Here is a 15,458-nt window from a genome sequence, read left to right as displayed (position 1 = left end):
ATTCGACTTTTTATTTCCCATCCCCTGGCTTCATCCTTGATACCAAACCGTCTGGATGACAGCCTGGTACATCCAGTTACACATACACTTTTATATGAATTCTGGTCGACGATGGCATCTCTTTTGTTTAATGGACCCATATGCTCTTAGCTTTCATCCCGCATAGACCTCACATGTGACCGCCGGACAGAGGGAGCTGGAGGCAAATAGTTACATCAATGACCCATATTAACTAACACAACCTCGTGCGGGCGCGATAATAACGATCTATACTTCATTTTGATGCTTGAGGTAATCCATTAGACGGCGCCGTTGTCGCATCCGTTTTTCATAACGGTCTGTTTGTATGTACCCCATATGCCGGATAGACTACCCACCTCCCTCCGTCCGTATCACCCGTTTCAGCGAGTGCTACTCCGTAGTGCGGACATCTACGCCAAGGTCAGCAAGCACTATACCCGGCATCCAGGACAATGATACCCATTTTCCCTTGTTGATCTTGACGCGGGCAGACACCGTATTCTACTTATTCCCGAAATTGTTGAAAAATCACCCATCCCCAACTGCTTGGCCAGTCTTGGACTTGACCCTCTTTATATCCATCAGACCCGCTTTTGTGTCCAGCCATCCACCCTTTTTTGAAGCTCTTGTTGCCGGGGTTATCGGGTCGATCTTATATATTCTTATTCAACTGGATCTCCCAACCTATTCTCGGCGCAATCCACAGTGAAGTCTGGTCTTTTTGTAGCCTCCCGACCAGGCTACTGTGGCGAGCTCGGTGTCTTATGAAGAGCCCTGATCGTTGTTATCAGAAGTCGGTAGCGAGTATCTCATTATCTGGCTTTTTTTTTTTTTTTTTTTTTTGACAGCAATCGAGCATTAGTTACCCTTCATTCTTGGTAGCAAGAGTTCTCCCACTGTTCAGAACAGCTAGATTTAATTTGGTACACTCCAGCACAATATTGGAATACCCTTAAAATATGTTGTGTCTATCACGATATTAACACGTGAGCTTGCAGATCTATATCAATGACGTCTTCCGTAAGGAGTACGCTCAACACCATATATTTTACCCGTGAGACACAGCATTGAGTGCCGATGCATATGCTCTTACAAATACATATCGGCTTCTCACCATCCCGACAGTGCAGCACAAAGCCAATGCGGTTGTCCAAGATAATTGAGTCTGCGTTGGCTATACGAGAAGTCTGATGCCGTACGGCAATGCCAAATTTTCCCCCGGGCGGCTATACAGGATGCTGAGTGATCTCTGCAGGGCGCATTCCGTTTTATTTTTCAAATTTAAGCTTATGCAACTGCGAGATAACAAACTGGATCCAGCAGAATTATCAGAATGGTTAGTATGATACTCCGTACTACGCTTGTTAATAATTTTGCAACCCCCAACGATCGACTTGACGAACAGAGACAATACCCGCTTTTACCGCCGCCACAGGAGAATGATGTTCACGACAAGAGTGAACATCACTATCTAGTCTCAGCGAACAGAATCGGCTTACTTATGAATTTCACGGGATTTCACGACCCATCCCCTTTCTCCCGACCAGACTCCTCCCCCCCCCCCCCCCAAATCATCCGAGAGAAGATGCTGGCATATGAATATACCTCTTAGTGGGACTGGGGTATACTATTCAAGCACGACGAGGCCATACAACTATCATGCATGCCCAGAACGCCCAGCTGGCAAATCGCGGATATATCCCACGGTCCCTAAACGTTGAAACGAATTACATAGTGGTTTCATCCCGATTCCCCGGCCATGATTCACGAACACTTCCTTGGCTTTTTTGCTACCAGTCAGTCAGACTACTTCTGCCTTACCCCTGAAACATCGGCAGACGCAAAGGCGGAAGCTAACAACGACCCTGCGTGTGCGGCTCTTCGAGTCTCAGGATATTCAAAAATATCAATTTTCCGACTACAAATCGCAGCGAGATCGCGGGTGAGCTAGCTAACCACCATACATCAGACACGGAACATTCAGTTTTCTTTTCTAGGGTTAGGTTAGATACCAACACGGGCTTCAGGAACATGAGAACAACACAGCATCCACTTGAAGCCCTTAAGTGGTATGACAGCATACAAGCTCCACAGCTTCTGGGCATGCGTCGAAGCGGCAGTTGAGAGTCAAATTTCAGGGATAAATGACTGAGCCACAAGGAATAAAAAAGATCCAATCGGATCCATCGGTCATCAGCATATGCTGAGGACGGGAACAACAACGGAACAGATCAGCGACGATCGTTCAAGGATTACACTCGTTCTAGCGGCGAAAGGGGCTGTAAGTAAATTGGCACACTTTTGATTCTTTTTTCCCCCTCTTCCTTTTGACCTTCGAAGAACCGAACCACCTAACGGATAAATTAAATGTTAACTTACAATAGTTACGAAGATCACCAAAGGATCGGGTGTCTAGATCTTTGTCCATTCTTCCAAGAAAGTATGCGTCAGCTCTAACTAGTTAATTTTTGCAACTTGATCAATCAATAATGGTTTTTCCTGGGATCCAGCATGAGAACCTCCACCATCGCCTCCAGCGAGACGTTGCCTCCTGTAACGACCACTACAAGCCTCAGCTTGCCATTCTCTGCGTTATTGGCTAGCCGCCCCAGCTCTTCCTTGCACTCTTCGGAAAACAGCAAGGCGGCTAGAGGGACTACTTCAGAGGTCTCGGCGAGTGTCTTTGTCTCAGCAACGAAAAACTTTAGTGCTTGTCGGATTTGCTCGTCGTTGACACCAAAGACATCTCTGACATATGTCTTGTTGCTGACGACAGGCCAAGCTCTGGGTGCAACGCAGGATCGCAGCCCATCCGCAATAGTGTTGACTGACGAGTCCACCATCTCCCTTCTTTTCCCACTCTTCCTGCCAGCCAAAAGATCGGCCGACCCCTTTGCAGGTTCGGTGCCATACACATTAACGCCATGTGGCTGGCAGTAAACGGCTGTTCCTGCAAGCAGCGCGGCACCTGATGTGGGGACAAGAATGGCATCGGGCTTGGTGGCACCAAAGTTTTCATGCTTCTGCATTTGGTCAATGATTTCAATGCCCACAGAGCCATGGCCTCGAATGATATCGTAATCGTCGGCTGGTGCTAGCACGGATGTACCAAGCGACTCTGCAAAGGCTTCGGCAGTGCGCATGCACTCTGTCACTGAATTCCCTGAGAGATGAACCTGTACTCCTTGGGACTCTGCGAGGTAGACTTTGGTTTTGGATGCTGTAGGGGGCATGAATGCGTGCACTGGTATTTGGATGCCACGCATGCGGCTCAGGAGAGAGGCTGCATATCCGCTAGCAAAGGCATGGTTTCCTACAAGCCGATGTTAATATGACTTCTAGCCGAGATTCTTAAGAAAAGTGAGGGGCATGCTGGAAGCGTTTGGCACTTACCCGTACTGAGCACCACAATTCCCCGTTTAAGCCTCTCATCAGACATGCGCGATAAGCAGCACATGAGACCACGGATCTTGAAAGAGTTTGTGCGCTGCAGGTTCTCGAGTTTGAAATATAGCTCAATCGAAACGTTTGGGGCGGCATCGCTAACTCGAGTGTTGAGGAACTTTGCTAAGGTAGAGTTGGATTCAACTTTGTGAAGCGGCGTGCAATCAACGAAGTCGTGGATCTCCTGATAGGCATGTATGACCTCTTCTGGAGTATGTATGACCTCTTCTGGAGTATAATTGACTCCCGTGATGGGAGCAGTTTCGACAGCGGGCATATCTAACTATCCATCAGTTAGTATCCCTCTACCCACGAGGAGAAGCTGGTGTCAGAGCTCCTATAAGGGGGTGTTTACCAACCAAATGCTGAAATGCACAAACTACTATGAAATACTTCCTCTGAATGTGCCAATGAGCTGTGATATGCTCTTTCTGCGACAAATTGTGAAGTTTAAATACCTGAGAACCATCATCTATGGAAATATATATATATCCATTCTATAGATGTTTGTCTGATATCTGCCGCCTATGCACTGGCTCGCGCCATTTCGGCCTAATCCCGTCCACTGCTTGGCACACGGAAACATTAAATTACAATCCCGTCAAGATTATCTTCTTGACAATTGTTCTACGACCATGTGGGTTCATTAGTTGGCTGTTGATCGACTACGCCAGGGCAGATCGGGTCACCATGGTTGCCCTAACCAGACAAACTTACTCAGGACAGATTCAGGAGAGCCAGTCTCCAAGTTATTTACTCCTCACCACGTCCTCCATCAGCGCCCATAACGATGGATTATCCCGATGATCTTGGTTTATAGAGCTCTGAAACTAATCTACAGCGGCCATGGGCGAATTACAAGCTTGCCATCACCCACTCAGTCCCATTCGGACTCCAGCTTGGAGTTAGTGCATGCCATGCATCCTTCATCAGGGTTTACTACCTTGGCTTGCATCTCCTTATCGAGAACTGTGCTCCTTGCACCCGTCATTCTTCTTTTGGCAAAATCGCCCGGGTACCCGGTCGGCATGGTTCGATGGGCATACTCCGTAGTTCAGTCGGCAATCCAGGTCAAGCGCGCTTATAAATTTAAAAAATTTTAACTTCGCAAGCTTCGGTGGCTGAACTCTAATTAGCCTTTTTCCTTCCGAGAGCTCGGATCCCGGGCCTGAACTTTAACTGACTTAGCTCGGGATGAGGATGAACCGTGCAGACAACAAACAAGCGTGCAATTTTTGCTCGAGATAGCCCGATGCTAGCTGCCACTACTACCGCCACGTTCCCACACTCAGCAAGTTAAATTTGCATTGCAAATTTTCACACAGGCCGATGGATTTGGGAACCAGAAAGGAGAGCATTTGGATTGACAGAATCCGCCTTGGCCTTTGGCGTCATTCCAGAATCCACCTGAACCCCCTTTTCAAGAAACACCTTGTTAGGCACCATGCTTAAAACTACCGGTAAATTCGGGCATGTACGGAGTATTGCGGTAAGATCTACGGCAAGCTCTGATCAAGTATCAGTTTTGAAACGCTTACGACTGTTCAGGGAGGGAAACTTCATTCCATTTGCCCCTCTGAAGCCACTTTTGTTATTTCCTTGTGCGAATACGGTTTAAGTTCTCGCTGATATGGATATATAAGACCGTTATGTCTCCGGTTCTAGCCCAGTTACGACTCTATCAGATGCCCAAGCTCACACTGATACCAGCCCTTGTTATCTCTTGTTCATCCACCTACTCTTAGTCAAGATGCATTCCCCCGATACAAATCAAGTATCTTCGGAGAAAAAAGGGTTCACTACTGCAGATACAACTCCCATTCATACGCCATTGGAAACAAGCCGTCGTAACTCTGAATGTTATCAGCGCGGAGAAGACTCCGTATCAGAAAAGGATCAAGTAGATGGCGGCCTCAGGGCATGGCTTGTTCTTCTCGGTGCCTGGCTATGCTTTGCCAACTCATGGTACGCAACTACCTTCTTACTTGACTGTCTTTCTCGTTGATTTATCCAACTAACACTCTACCTGGTAGGGGCATAACCTCTGTCTTTGGTGTATTTCAATCATACTATCTAGAAACTGGCATTCTCGGCCCCTCATACTCAGCGTCGTCCATATCATGGATTGGGTCGATACAAGCGTTCCTCACTATGTTTGCTGGTGTCTTCTCAGGGCATCTTATGGATACCGGCTACACGCAACAGGTTCTATTTGTTGGCACTGGTTTGATCGTTCTCGGAACCGCGTTACTCTCAGTCTGCAAGGAATACTACCAGGTCCTCCTTACACAGGGTATCTGCGTCGGTATCGGAAGTGGTATGCTGCTTCTTGTATCATTAGCGATGTTGTCGATGTGGTTCAAAAAGAAAAAGATGCTTGCTGCAGGTGTGGCGTCAACAGGGAGCGCAATTAGTGAGTGGCTTGTTCTAGTTTACCCACCGGCTACAAGCCTTGTATAACGAATGCATAACGAATGCATAACACTGACAAATATTGATTACTTCCAGCTGCATTCTACGTACCAATCGTCTTGGGTAAACTGTTTGCAACTATTGGTTTTGCCTGGACCGTTCGAGTATATGCGCTTATCATACTTCTCACTGCTGGGACAGCATGTTTGGTGATGACCCCCAAGAAAGTCGCCTTCAAACATGGACCATTGATCAACTTGAGCTACTTCAAAGATCTGAAGTTTACCCTGTTTGTCATTGGTAGGATAAGTCGCTACCCCTGATAACAAATCGAGAATCTGAGAAGCTAACTACTAGTCTTAGCTTTCGGTTTCACTATGGCTGCCAACTACATCCCTTACTTCTACCTAACGGCCTATGCAAAGGCTCTAAACGTCAAGTCAGGAACACTGGGCCTCGTCAGCATTATAAACGCTGTCTCAGCCGTCAGCCGTCTTCCTCCCGCCGTCTTAGCCCATTAGTAAGTGCCAGCTACAAGCCCTAGAAGAACGAGCCTTGCCTGCTAACATCGTCTCTAGCATTGGCGGTGCAAACACTCTCATCATCTGCTGTGGACTATCGACTGTGACCCTCTATCTATACACCTTGACCACATCAACATTTGGCGGACTTGTAGCTCTCGCTGCTTGCTACGCCCTGGCCTCGGGCGGAGTTCTCTTCCTACCGCCCATGATATTATCCAACTTCGCGGGCAATGACCGTGCACAGTATGGAACCATGATTGGCATGGGCTATACAATTGGCGCCATAGGCGTGTTGGTCGGTAATCCAATTGCCGGTGCCACGATTAGAGGTTCTGCAACCAATACAGCAGAAGGAGAAATAGGAGACATCGGCAAGGCGCACAGCAAGTACCTGGGCGTCTGGATCGTCGCGGGATCTTCCATGGCTATTGCCACAGCCCTACATTTTAGCGCAAGGATGATCTGGGTGAATTGGAAAATCAAGTCTCGGGTATAAGGGGGAGCTTACGTTTGCATGACGACCGACTGCATTTGGGAAAGCCGGAAAAGGGGAATAAGGGATAAATTTGCGATTTCAACTTGCATCAGTCTATTGAGACTGTTCAAAAGTTCATTCTATGATAGACTATTTATATTCTCACCTTCTAGTGTAAATGTTTTTAGCTATTATTTGACACAGCTTGACTATCTGTCCGAGCTTGTTCTTCTCTCCTATGCCGTTCTCCCGGTAAAACAATCTATAATAAAGTTAGAAAACTACCTGCCTAAACTAAACAAGAGAGTTTGAGTTTGTACATACCGCCCGATCAAGCTCATAAGGTAGGCCACGGTGTCGGCCACGGACCATCATTGCACACATAACTAGCTTACTGACGGTGGTAAACTTACCAGATAACCCAGCATTTATAGTTGGATGGCCAAGGGAGAGGCCGACATTTCCACTAGCGAACTGTTAACTTTCATTTCCAAATCAATAATACGGAATCACGTACTAGGCAGAAACAACTTCGAAAAAGATAGCGAAGATCTGGAAGGCCTGGGTGATATAAATTAGTATGCACAACTGGATTAATTCTTTCATGATAACTCACAGGGTCAGTCAGATCCGCGATCTTATTCCCTTCTGCTATAGTTATAAGAAAGACGCCTAGGAAGATGTACCATAGGTCAAAGGCAAGCTGTTTCTTGATATGCTGGCCCAAGTAAGACGAGGAGTCCGAGTTCTCATCGACCTCCTCGTCTGACTCGTATAGACCCAATGATGACTCTTCGTAAGTGTTTGTCCTATATTATATTAGCTTAGAATTCTGGTGGAAAATATTCCAGAGGGCTGACATACTTCCTCATACTGATAGCTACCGGAAAGACAGAAATATACATCATCACTGCCAGAGACGTTAGCCGCACACATTCCCAGATAGCAGAGACATAATAACAGCTCACCCATCAAACTAAACTGCACAGCAGGATGAATCTTGGACAAGGAAAATGCAGTAGCTCCAGCAGTTCTTGCTGCGGTAGACTGAAAAGATGCAGCGCATAATCGGTGCCATGTTGTATCTATCGCCGTGACTTCCGGGTTCTTCAGGTCCAAAACCATGAAGAGCATGATATCCACCCCGTTTATCAGCATAAGTGTCCCCAGCAACGTCCACGTTGCTCGGCTGGGGAACAGAAGGGTGTAGCACCTTCTAGGGTGGTCAAGGAGGAAGTTCAGTGGTTCCCGGATAGCTGACGCTTTGGGTGAAATGTGAAACATGCACCATATGATGAACCGGAGCATACAAGGGTAAGCAGTATTGCCGACGAGGATGAGAAAAGTCATGAGGAGCATTGGGAATGTGCTGGAGCGAAAGTTGACCATGGAGTCTGGAGTGAGGGCAAAACCTAGGTTGTTATACGTTGTCATGCTGGAATAAAAGGCCCTGCCAAAATGTCAGTCTCTCAGTTTGGGAATTTAGCTGTTAAGACGGAGAACTTACCACCAGACTGGATGTATTCCATTCTTTGCGAGATACTGTCTATGACCTGTATCCGTAGCATAAATCCAGATTACAAGACATATAGACCCCAATAGTAGGAATCCAAAGTAATAGCAACCCACTATCCTAGCTAGCAGCTTCAAGCTTCGATATTCAATACCGCCTAATTCAATTCTCTGCTCTTCGGTTAGGTTGAGGAATTGAGAATTCCGGCCTATGGTAGGAGTATACGACAGATACGGCGCTTGAGAGCCTCGTGAACCAGTCCTGCTGAGTGGCCGTAGAGAGCGAGAAACTGATCGAGAGCGAGATCTGGGGCGAGATGCACTGCCCAGGACAAAAGCTGATGAAGCGGCTTGTTCCACGGATGTTGCGTGAGATAGGATTTTTCCCAGCTTTCCTCTTTCACGTACACTCGATGCGCCTACAATTGATGGATCGACGGATGTTGCTTTGGTGAGTTCATCTCCTGCATTGTATTAGAACAGTTGAACAGAGCAGGAGAATGCTATCTTGGGGACATCTCACCATCAGTTTCGTCATCGACTTCATGGGCCCTATGGCCGGCTTCAAACTCTCTTGGGCCGGGAATCCTAAGGGCCTTCTCCCTCGGCCTGAAGGTATCTGTCGAGAACGAAACGTGCCCAGGTCCAGTAGTTGGCAGCTGTTTTTTAACAGCGGCTGGCTTGGGGTCGTCCCGCACCTTTTCATCTGGAGGGTGAGCGTTTCTATGCTTCAACCCTTCAGGCTCTCCGGCTTCTGCTGGCTCCGATGAAATGGCGGGTATCTCTGTGGCTGTGACCGAAGCAGTCGCCCTGTGGCTTCTTGGGCCATGTTCAATATGATGAGACCGTTCCGTAGACGGTAGACGAGAGAAACGCACTTAGTATCGAGTTAATATCGTGTTTGCTGTCGTATTAAGCACAATAATATGTCAAGTCTGCATACCGATTTCTTTGAACTTGGACTCAAACCAGTACAACCGCACTAGGACGACAATGAAGTTGATGAAACATATGTTTCCAAGTATGGGACTGATATAAAGGACTATCTGCTGGTAGGTGGTCAGGTCCTTGAAGTCGACACTATGTTCCTAGAGTTAGACGCATATATTCCATCTCGTCAAAATATATGAAGACATGTCGAGACATCACATACGAGTTCAGTCCTGTCATCGTAGCTGCTCCTACACCCTGGAACAAGGCATCGATCGCAGTCATATTCTTCAGGGGATATATCATCACCATCCCAACGAGACACAGAAACACGATATAGACATCTACCGAACCCGTCAGTCCAGCTCCATCATACAGCATCAGCGAACAAGGACAATAACTCACAATGCACCAAAATAAAAGACGGCCTCGAAACACGCGGCCAGACACTTGAAGAAAACATCCTGAACATTCAGCTCTAACCTGCGAGCTGTTGAAGAGGCGAGATACGCAGCGGGCGGCTTCAAGGCACGTCTGAACAGAGACATCACTATCAAAGCCGCAACGAGCTGATGAATAGGCAGCAGCCGGATATAACGAACAACCAGTTAATGCTCGTTAACCAGTTACTCGAGAGACGTGATATGATATTTTAACGTCCACGAAATGAAATTGAAAGGAAAAAGGCGACGCTATATATAAATTTCCCGACGAGAGACAGGGACAGGGACCGGGGACAGGGATACCAGGGCCAAAGCAGAGCCAACCGCAGCCCTTGCACAGCTTTCCATCTTTCTTTCTTGCTCTCCGTGAAAGGCCAAGGCGGCCCGGCGGTCACTGGGTGGCCATTTAGCGAGCTCAAAGCTTGTGAGAAAGCGTTTTTCTTTGCTTCTTTTCCATGTGGAGGCCAGTCGAATTTGATACCGGGAAAGTTATTCTGTGCTGCCGGCGAGGGATTAAGGGGCAGCTGAACCAGCTGCTAGTTGGTTGAGTGAGTTAGCTTGAGGCTTGTCTCTTTGAGCGGTGAATCATTTCTTGCATCGAACCGGAGAGGCTGGTTGTGCCAGATGGGATGGCTGTTGGCATGGACGGTGATGATTTTGATAACTAGGTAGTTAACTAGTGGTGAAATTGGTCAAGCGGGTTGTTGCTACATTAATCTTGCGATACCCCGGTGTACTATTATTCTGATCGAGCGAAGGGTCGCCCATCAAGCCGTGGAGTATTAGCCATCAATTAAGAGGACAGCTGACAGTACAACAATAGGATCTGCTATTACTCTTCCCGTAGATGGATGTGTTTTTTAATATAATGGTACATGGAATTTGATAGCAAAGGACGGATGCATCCCCGGACGCCCAATACATGGAAAGAAAAAGAAACGAAAAGCAGTAAAGAAGAAGCAAAGACACAACTAAACGTCCTCAAACTCCTCTTCGTCCTCGTCAGAGCCGGCATCTTCCTCCTTCTTGACCACCGGCTCCGTCTCCGGCTCCGTCTCCAGCTTAACCTTCTTAGCCGCCGGCCCATCCTCCTCTGCGGGCGTGATAGGCGTCCCCGCATTCGTGTTGGGTCCGCTAGTGCCAGATTCAGAGTCCAGCTCTCTCTTCAGGCTGCTGCCGCTGGCGGCAGTGGTGGTACCGTTCGCACTGCCGGTTCCGCTTCCGTTGACCGTGGGGGTCCCGTTGGCCGTGACTGTGGCGGAGTCCGACTGAGCACCTGCATCGGGAGTGGCACTGACGTCTTCAAATTCCTCCTCGTCTTCGTCATCATCGTCAGAGGACTCCGCGGCCTCCAGCTCCTTCTCGCGCGCCATTTCGGCGTAATAAGTAGCAATAGTATCGTCCATATCCTTCTTCTCTTCTTCCTCTTCATCTTTAATGCCAACTTTGCTGTCCTCAGCAGCGGCATCAGAGGTTGCAGTTGCGGTTGCGGTTGTGGGGGCAGTACCGTTCGGCTCAACCTTGACGGTGGGCAGGTTGCTCGCTTCGGTGGAGACGGTGGAATGAGTATGCCAGACCGGGAGTGCGTTCTGTTTCTCCAGGGCAGCCTTTCGTGCTTCCTTCTGTGCCTGTTCCTCCGCGTTCTTCTCTGCAGACGAAGAAAGACTGACTTCCAACGCCGATGCATCTGTCTTGTTGACTCCTTTGACAGTCGACGAGCCCTTTTTGTTGACCGCGATCGCAACCTTCGTCGGGTTCGTGTGTTGGTTCCGTATCACGTCTACCTTGTGCTCCCACGCAGTGTCAAAATCGTTGGGAGGGATTTCGGTAGAGTCGATTTGGATCAGGAGTTTCAGGATGGAGTCCAACTGCGCCATAAGCTTGCTGTTCTTTTCGTGGCCGCTCCGGTCAGCAGCAGCTCCCTCGACTTCATCAACCGTCGATAAGGTAGCGTTGCACCGCAGACACTCGAACCCTTCCGGTCCCACGTTGCTGAGCACCTCCAGCTGGGTCCATTCGGCCGAACATCGCTGGCAGATGAACTCCTTCCTCTCCTGGTTGGGCGTGTATTGCGCTTTGATAGACGAAGTCAGGCGAGACACCCGATACTTGATCGCATCGATGACCGGATACAGCGGAATGTAGTAGTATTCGCGAGGTCGAGTCTGGCCTTCTCGCATCTCGGTCCGGTGGTGTCTGATGGGACATCAGTGTTAGCATCCCCGTCTTCTAGCGCATCTCTTTAACAAAGAGACATACACAGCTATAAGCCTGTCCTCGCGGAGGCGACCACAAAGCTTCCGCACGTCTTTCTGCTGCATCCCCAGAAGGAGAGCCAGGTCCTCGGCGTTTAAGCTGTAGTATCAAAAAGAAGAAGAAGAGAACAGATTAGCTAGACCTCTCTCGAGTCTCGGAAAGCAAGAGGAGGCAAGGCAAGGCATACACTGAGTGTATGAAGAGTGCATCTATGACGAGGATATGACGGGTCTCGTAAAACGCCCGCGCCGTCATCCGAATAAGAGTTCCTGCGAGATCCATGCTGCCAGTTTCTCCACGAGGCCAGGTCTGCAGTCTGCTAGCGATGCTGGCGGCGTTGTCGGCCTGTTGGTGTGTTGCTTCGGAGGGGGTAGGTGTGTGCCTATCTCATTGCGCCAGGCCGAAGGGACGCCCTCCGCGCGGCAGCGAGGCTGACCGTGAGCGAGATCCCAAGATACAGACACAACGACGCTTCGCTATCCAATCAGTAGCAGCTCCGGCGAGCTATCCGTCTTGTCCGTGGACGTCGAAGCTGGTGATGTGCCGTCGAATCGAATATTTTATATATTCAATACCTTTTCCGATATTTTGAATCATCGACTTGCTGAGTAAGTAGTTAGTAATATGATGACTAAGAAAGTGAATGACGAAATGATGAGTAAGCGGGACACAGCGTTGCGCCGAGACTCGCATAAAAGGCCGTTCCGACACGCACCCACCACAACAACACGGGCTGGTGGCGCAGCGGTTAGCGCAGGGGATTGCAGCTATGTTTCTTCACAACGAGAAGTGATATATTATCCCAAGGTCCCCGGTTCAATTCCGGGTCAGCCCTGTTTCCTTTTTATTTTTATTTTTTTATATTTGGCATCCTCACTTACCCCGTACTGCTCACTTATATATATCTCACACGGTTTATTGACTTATTTACGCCTATTTCTAGAGGCATTCGAACGAGAACCCCTCGAGAAGGAAAAAGCGATATCCCAGGGTCGGTGGCGTAGTGGTTATCGCAGACGATTGCAGATCGTAAGGTGCCCAGTTCGATTCTGGGTCGACCCTAACATGTGTCCTGTAGTGTTTTTGATATTCTCTGGGGCTACTGCCTGCCTACCCTCAGTCAGGATAATATTCTTTTTGCTCCTGGGAATGCTTGTTGGTCTCGCTTCTTGTTCTTTTTGAGGCTCTAAAGATAGGTCATGTGACTGCTTTAGATAAATGCTTAGGTAATCATTCATGACTAAGCTATAGTCTGACTTCGATCTCGAAAATAATAGAAAAAGTTGAAAATAAGAAGCGAAGCAAGACGGGAAGATCACGAATAGCCGCAGCATTGATAGATGAACGTTTCAAGTTCAGTTCTCCCAGCATGGATTCAGCTGTCCAGAACCCCAGTCCGGGCGAGAATCCCGCTAAACAAGACCCTCCTACCCCTCAGGCGACTGTCGCAGACCAGGCCGGCGAGCAGAAAATGGACTCGAGCGCAACTGGAAGAGGTGGCCGAAATAAACAGAAAGATATGGGAAGGAAGGCTTACCGGTAGGTATCTCCTTTCTAAGGAGAGGGTTTTGTATTTTTCTGCATACTTCTTCTGCTTGGTCATGACCAACTAACTAAGTCAGGAATAAACACATAGATAGGCGCGCAGCAAACGACCGACAGGAGGCCAAACGGAGGAAGCTCGAGCAGGGAGAGAACCCAATGCCAATATACGCCACTCAATTCTCCCAGGAGGATATTGATGCCGATGTGCGGCGGCCAAAAAAGAAGGTCATCGTCATGTTGGGCTACTCTGGCACCGGATACCATGGAATGCAGCTGTAAGTACCACATCTCATAAACGACCAAGAAACCATTCTTTCTCTGACAAACATTGTAGATGTCCTACCGAAAAGACCATTGAAGGAGACTTATTTGCGGCCTTTGTTGCCGCTAACGCCATCTCCAAGGCCAACGCCGTCGACCCTAAGAAATCATCCTTTGTCCGCTGCGCACGAACAGACAAGGGCGTACATGCAGCCGGAAACGTGGTCTCTCTCAAGCTCATTATTGAAGACCCAGATATAGTACAGAAGATCAATGAGAAACTGAATCCGCAAATCAGGGTGTGGGGCATCATACCGGCGACCAAGGGATTTAGTGCCTATCAGTTCTGTGATTCTCGGATGTATGAATATTTGATACCCTCGCATTGCTTCCTCCCTCCCCATCCGAGCACTTTCCTGGCCCAGAAAATGGTTGAAATGGCAGAGAAGCATGGTGATATGGAGGCATTCAAAGAGAGACAGGCCGAGGTAGAGTCTTACTGGGAAGAAACAGACAAGAAGCACATCCAGCCCATAATAGATGCCCTGCCCGAGAAGATCAAGCCCTACGTTCAAGCTGCAGTTGGCTCCGTTGGCAGTGAAGAAGAGAAGGCAACTCCAGCCAACAATGGGTCTGGAGAAACTTGTGAAGAGCAAACAGAAAGTGATACCAAAAAATCCGACCTTACACCGGACGAACAAGCCCAGGTTAACGTGGCAATCAAAGACATCAGAACAGCCTACTTCAAAACCAAGAATGAATACCGTATACCCCCTGAACGTCTTGCGCGCATTAACGCCGCATTAGCCCTCTACGTCGGCACTAAAAATTTCCACAACTACACCATCCAAAAGACCTTCCGCGACCCCTCCGCAAGACGCTTAATAAAGTCTTTTAAAATCTCCCGAGACCCTGTGGTCATCAATGGAACTGAATGGCTAAGCTTGAAAGTTCACGGCCAAAGCTTCATGATGCATCAGATCAGAAAGATGGTTGCAATGGTTGCTTTGCTCGTTCGTTGCGGAGCAGATATCAAGCGTATCGAAGAAAGCTATCAGAATTCCAGGATACCGATTCCCAAAGCACCGGGTCTGGGGCTGCTTCTTGAACGACCTATTTTTGATGGGTATAATAAGAAAGCCAAAGACCTCGGTAGAGAACTACTGGATTTTGACAAATATGAGAAGGAAATGGATGAGTTTAAGCTTAAGGAGATATACCAGCGTATCTTCACGGAAGAAGCTGAGAAACATGCGTAAGTTCCTCCACACTCCGTTTCTGGTGTTGGCGACTACTAACATCTTACCTGCTGAAGTTTCGGAACCTTTTTCAATCATATTGATAGCTATAAAGAAAATACTTTCTTATATGTCACTTCAGGTGGCCTAGCTGCCTGCAGCTCGTCTACTACCCAACCCACTGCTGCTCAAGAGGAAGATGCCAGGAAGGCTGAAAGCAAGGTTCTTGCAGAGGTTGAGTCAGAATCCGAAGCAGAGCTTGTGGATAACGGTGAAGACGGCGGTTAGTAAGGATGGTGGTAGAAGAGCCCCGTGTTAGTCACTTGCGTGCGGTATATAATAGAATGATAGCTATTCAATATTGGAGTCAAATAAAGACTCGTTGTTCACATGGTTC

At 48.2% G+C, this 15,458-nt stretch overlaps 5 protein-coding genes, 1 non-coding gene and 1 pseudogene across 7 annotated transcripts; 4 read left to right on the top strand and 3 right to left on the bottom strand.

Moving 5' to 3' along the window:
* Positions 1-2,504: 2,504 nt before the first annotated feature.
* Positions 2,505-3,742, bottom strand: TRV_05903 (uncharacterized protein; the record flags this gene model as incomplete). Its single annotated transcript, XM_003019994.1, has 2 exons — positions 2,505-3,334; positions 3,415-3,742. 2 exons carry the CDS (start codon positions 3,740-3,742, stop codon positions 2,505-2,507), a joined length of 1,158 nt encoding a protein of 385 aa, XP_003020040.1.
* Positions 3,743-5,215: 1,473 nt separating this feature from the next.
* TRV_05902 (uncharacterized protein) lies at positions 5,216-6,897 on the top strand (the record flags this gene model as incomplete). The annotated part of the gene is made up of 5 exons (XM_003019993.1): positions 5,216-5,430; positions 5,499-5,851; positions 5,974-6,177; positions 6,235-6,397; positions 6,456-6,897. 5 exons carry the CDS (start codon positions 5,216-5,218, stop codon positions 6,895-6,897), a joined length of 1,377 nt encoding a protein of 458 aa, XP_003020039.1.
* A 273-nt stretch (positions 6,898-7,170) lies between these two features.
* Positions 7,171-9,630, bottom strand: TRV_05901 (uncharacterized protein; the record flags this gene model as incomplete). The annotated part of the gene is made up of 7 exons (XM_003019992.1): positions 7,171-7,350; positions 7,493-7,685; positions 7,751-8,311; positions 8,384-8,852; positions 8,912-9,178; positions 9,332-9,468; positions 9,542-9,630. The coding sequence occupies 7 exons, from the start codon at positions 9,628-9,630 to the stop codon at positions 7,171-7,173; spliced, it is 1,896 nt and encodes a 631-aa protein (XP_003020038.1).
* A 1,102-nt stretch (positions 9,631-10,732) lies between these two features.
* TRV_05900 (uncharacterized protein) lies at positions 10,733-11,941 on the bottom strand (the record flags this gene model as incomplete). The annotated part of the gene is made up of 1 exon (XM_003019991.1): positions 10,733-11,941. The coding sequence occupies one exon, from the start codon at positions 11,939-11,941 to the stop codon at positions 10,733-10,735; it is 1,209 nt and encodes a 402-aa protein (XP_003020037.1).
* An 806-nt stretch (positions 11,942-12,747) lies between these two features.
* TRV_05899 lies at positions 12,748-12,852 on the top strand (annotated as a pseudogene). Its single transcript has one exon. The product of its transcript is annotated as a tRNA-OTHER (tRNA).
* A 154-nt stretch (positions 12,853-13,006) lies between these two features.
* Positions 13,007-13,079, top strand: TRV_05898. Its single transcript has one exon. It is a non-coding gene; the product is annotated as a tRNA-Cys (tRNA).
* A 307-nt stretch (positions 13,080-13,386) lies between these two features.
* Positions 13,387-15,349, top strand: TRV_05897 (uncharacterized protein; the record flags this gene model as incomplete). Its single annotated transcript, XM_003019990.1, has 4 exons — positions 13,387-13,556; positions 13,658-13,837; positions 13,897-15,078; positions 15,169-15,349. 4 exons carry the CDS (start codon positions 13,387-13,389, stop codon positions 15,347-15,349), a joined length of 1,713 nt encoding a protein of 570 aa, XP_003020036.1.
* Between the last annotated feature and the right edge of the window lie 109 nt (positions 15,350-15,458).

Source organism: Trichophyton verrucosum (genome assembly GCF_000151505.1).
Source record: "Trichophyton verrucosum HKI 0517 chromosome Unknown contig00652_1.f1.exp, whole genome shotgun sequence".
Classification (NCBI taxonomy): Eukaryota; Fungi; Ascomycota; class Eurotiomycetes; order Onygenales; family Arthrodermataceae; genus Trichophyton; species Trichophyton verrucosum.
This window is presented reverse-complemented; position numbering and strand designations above follow the sequence as displayed.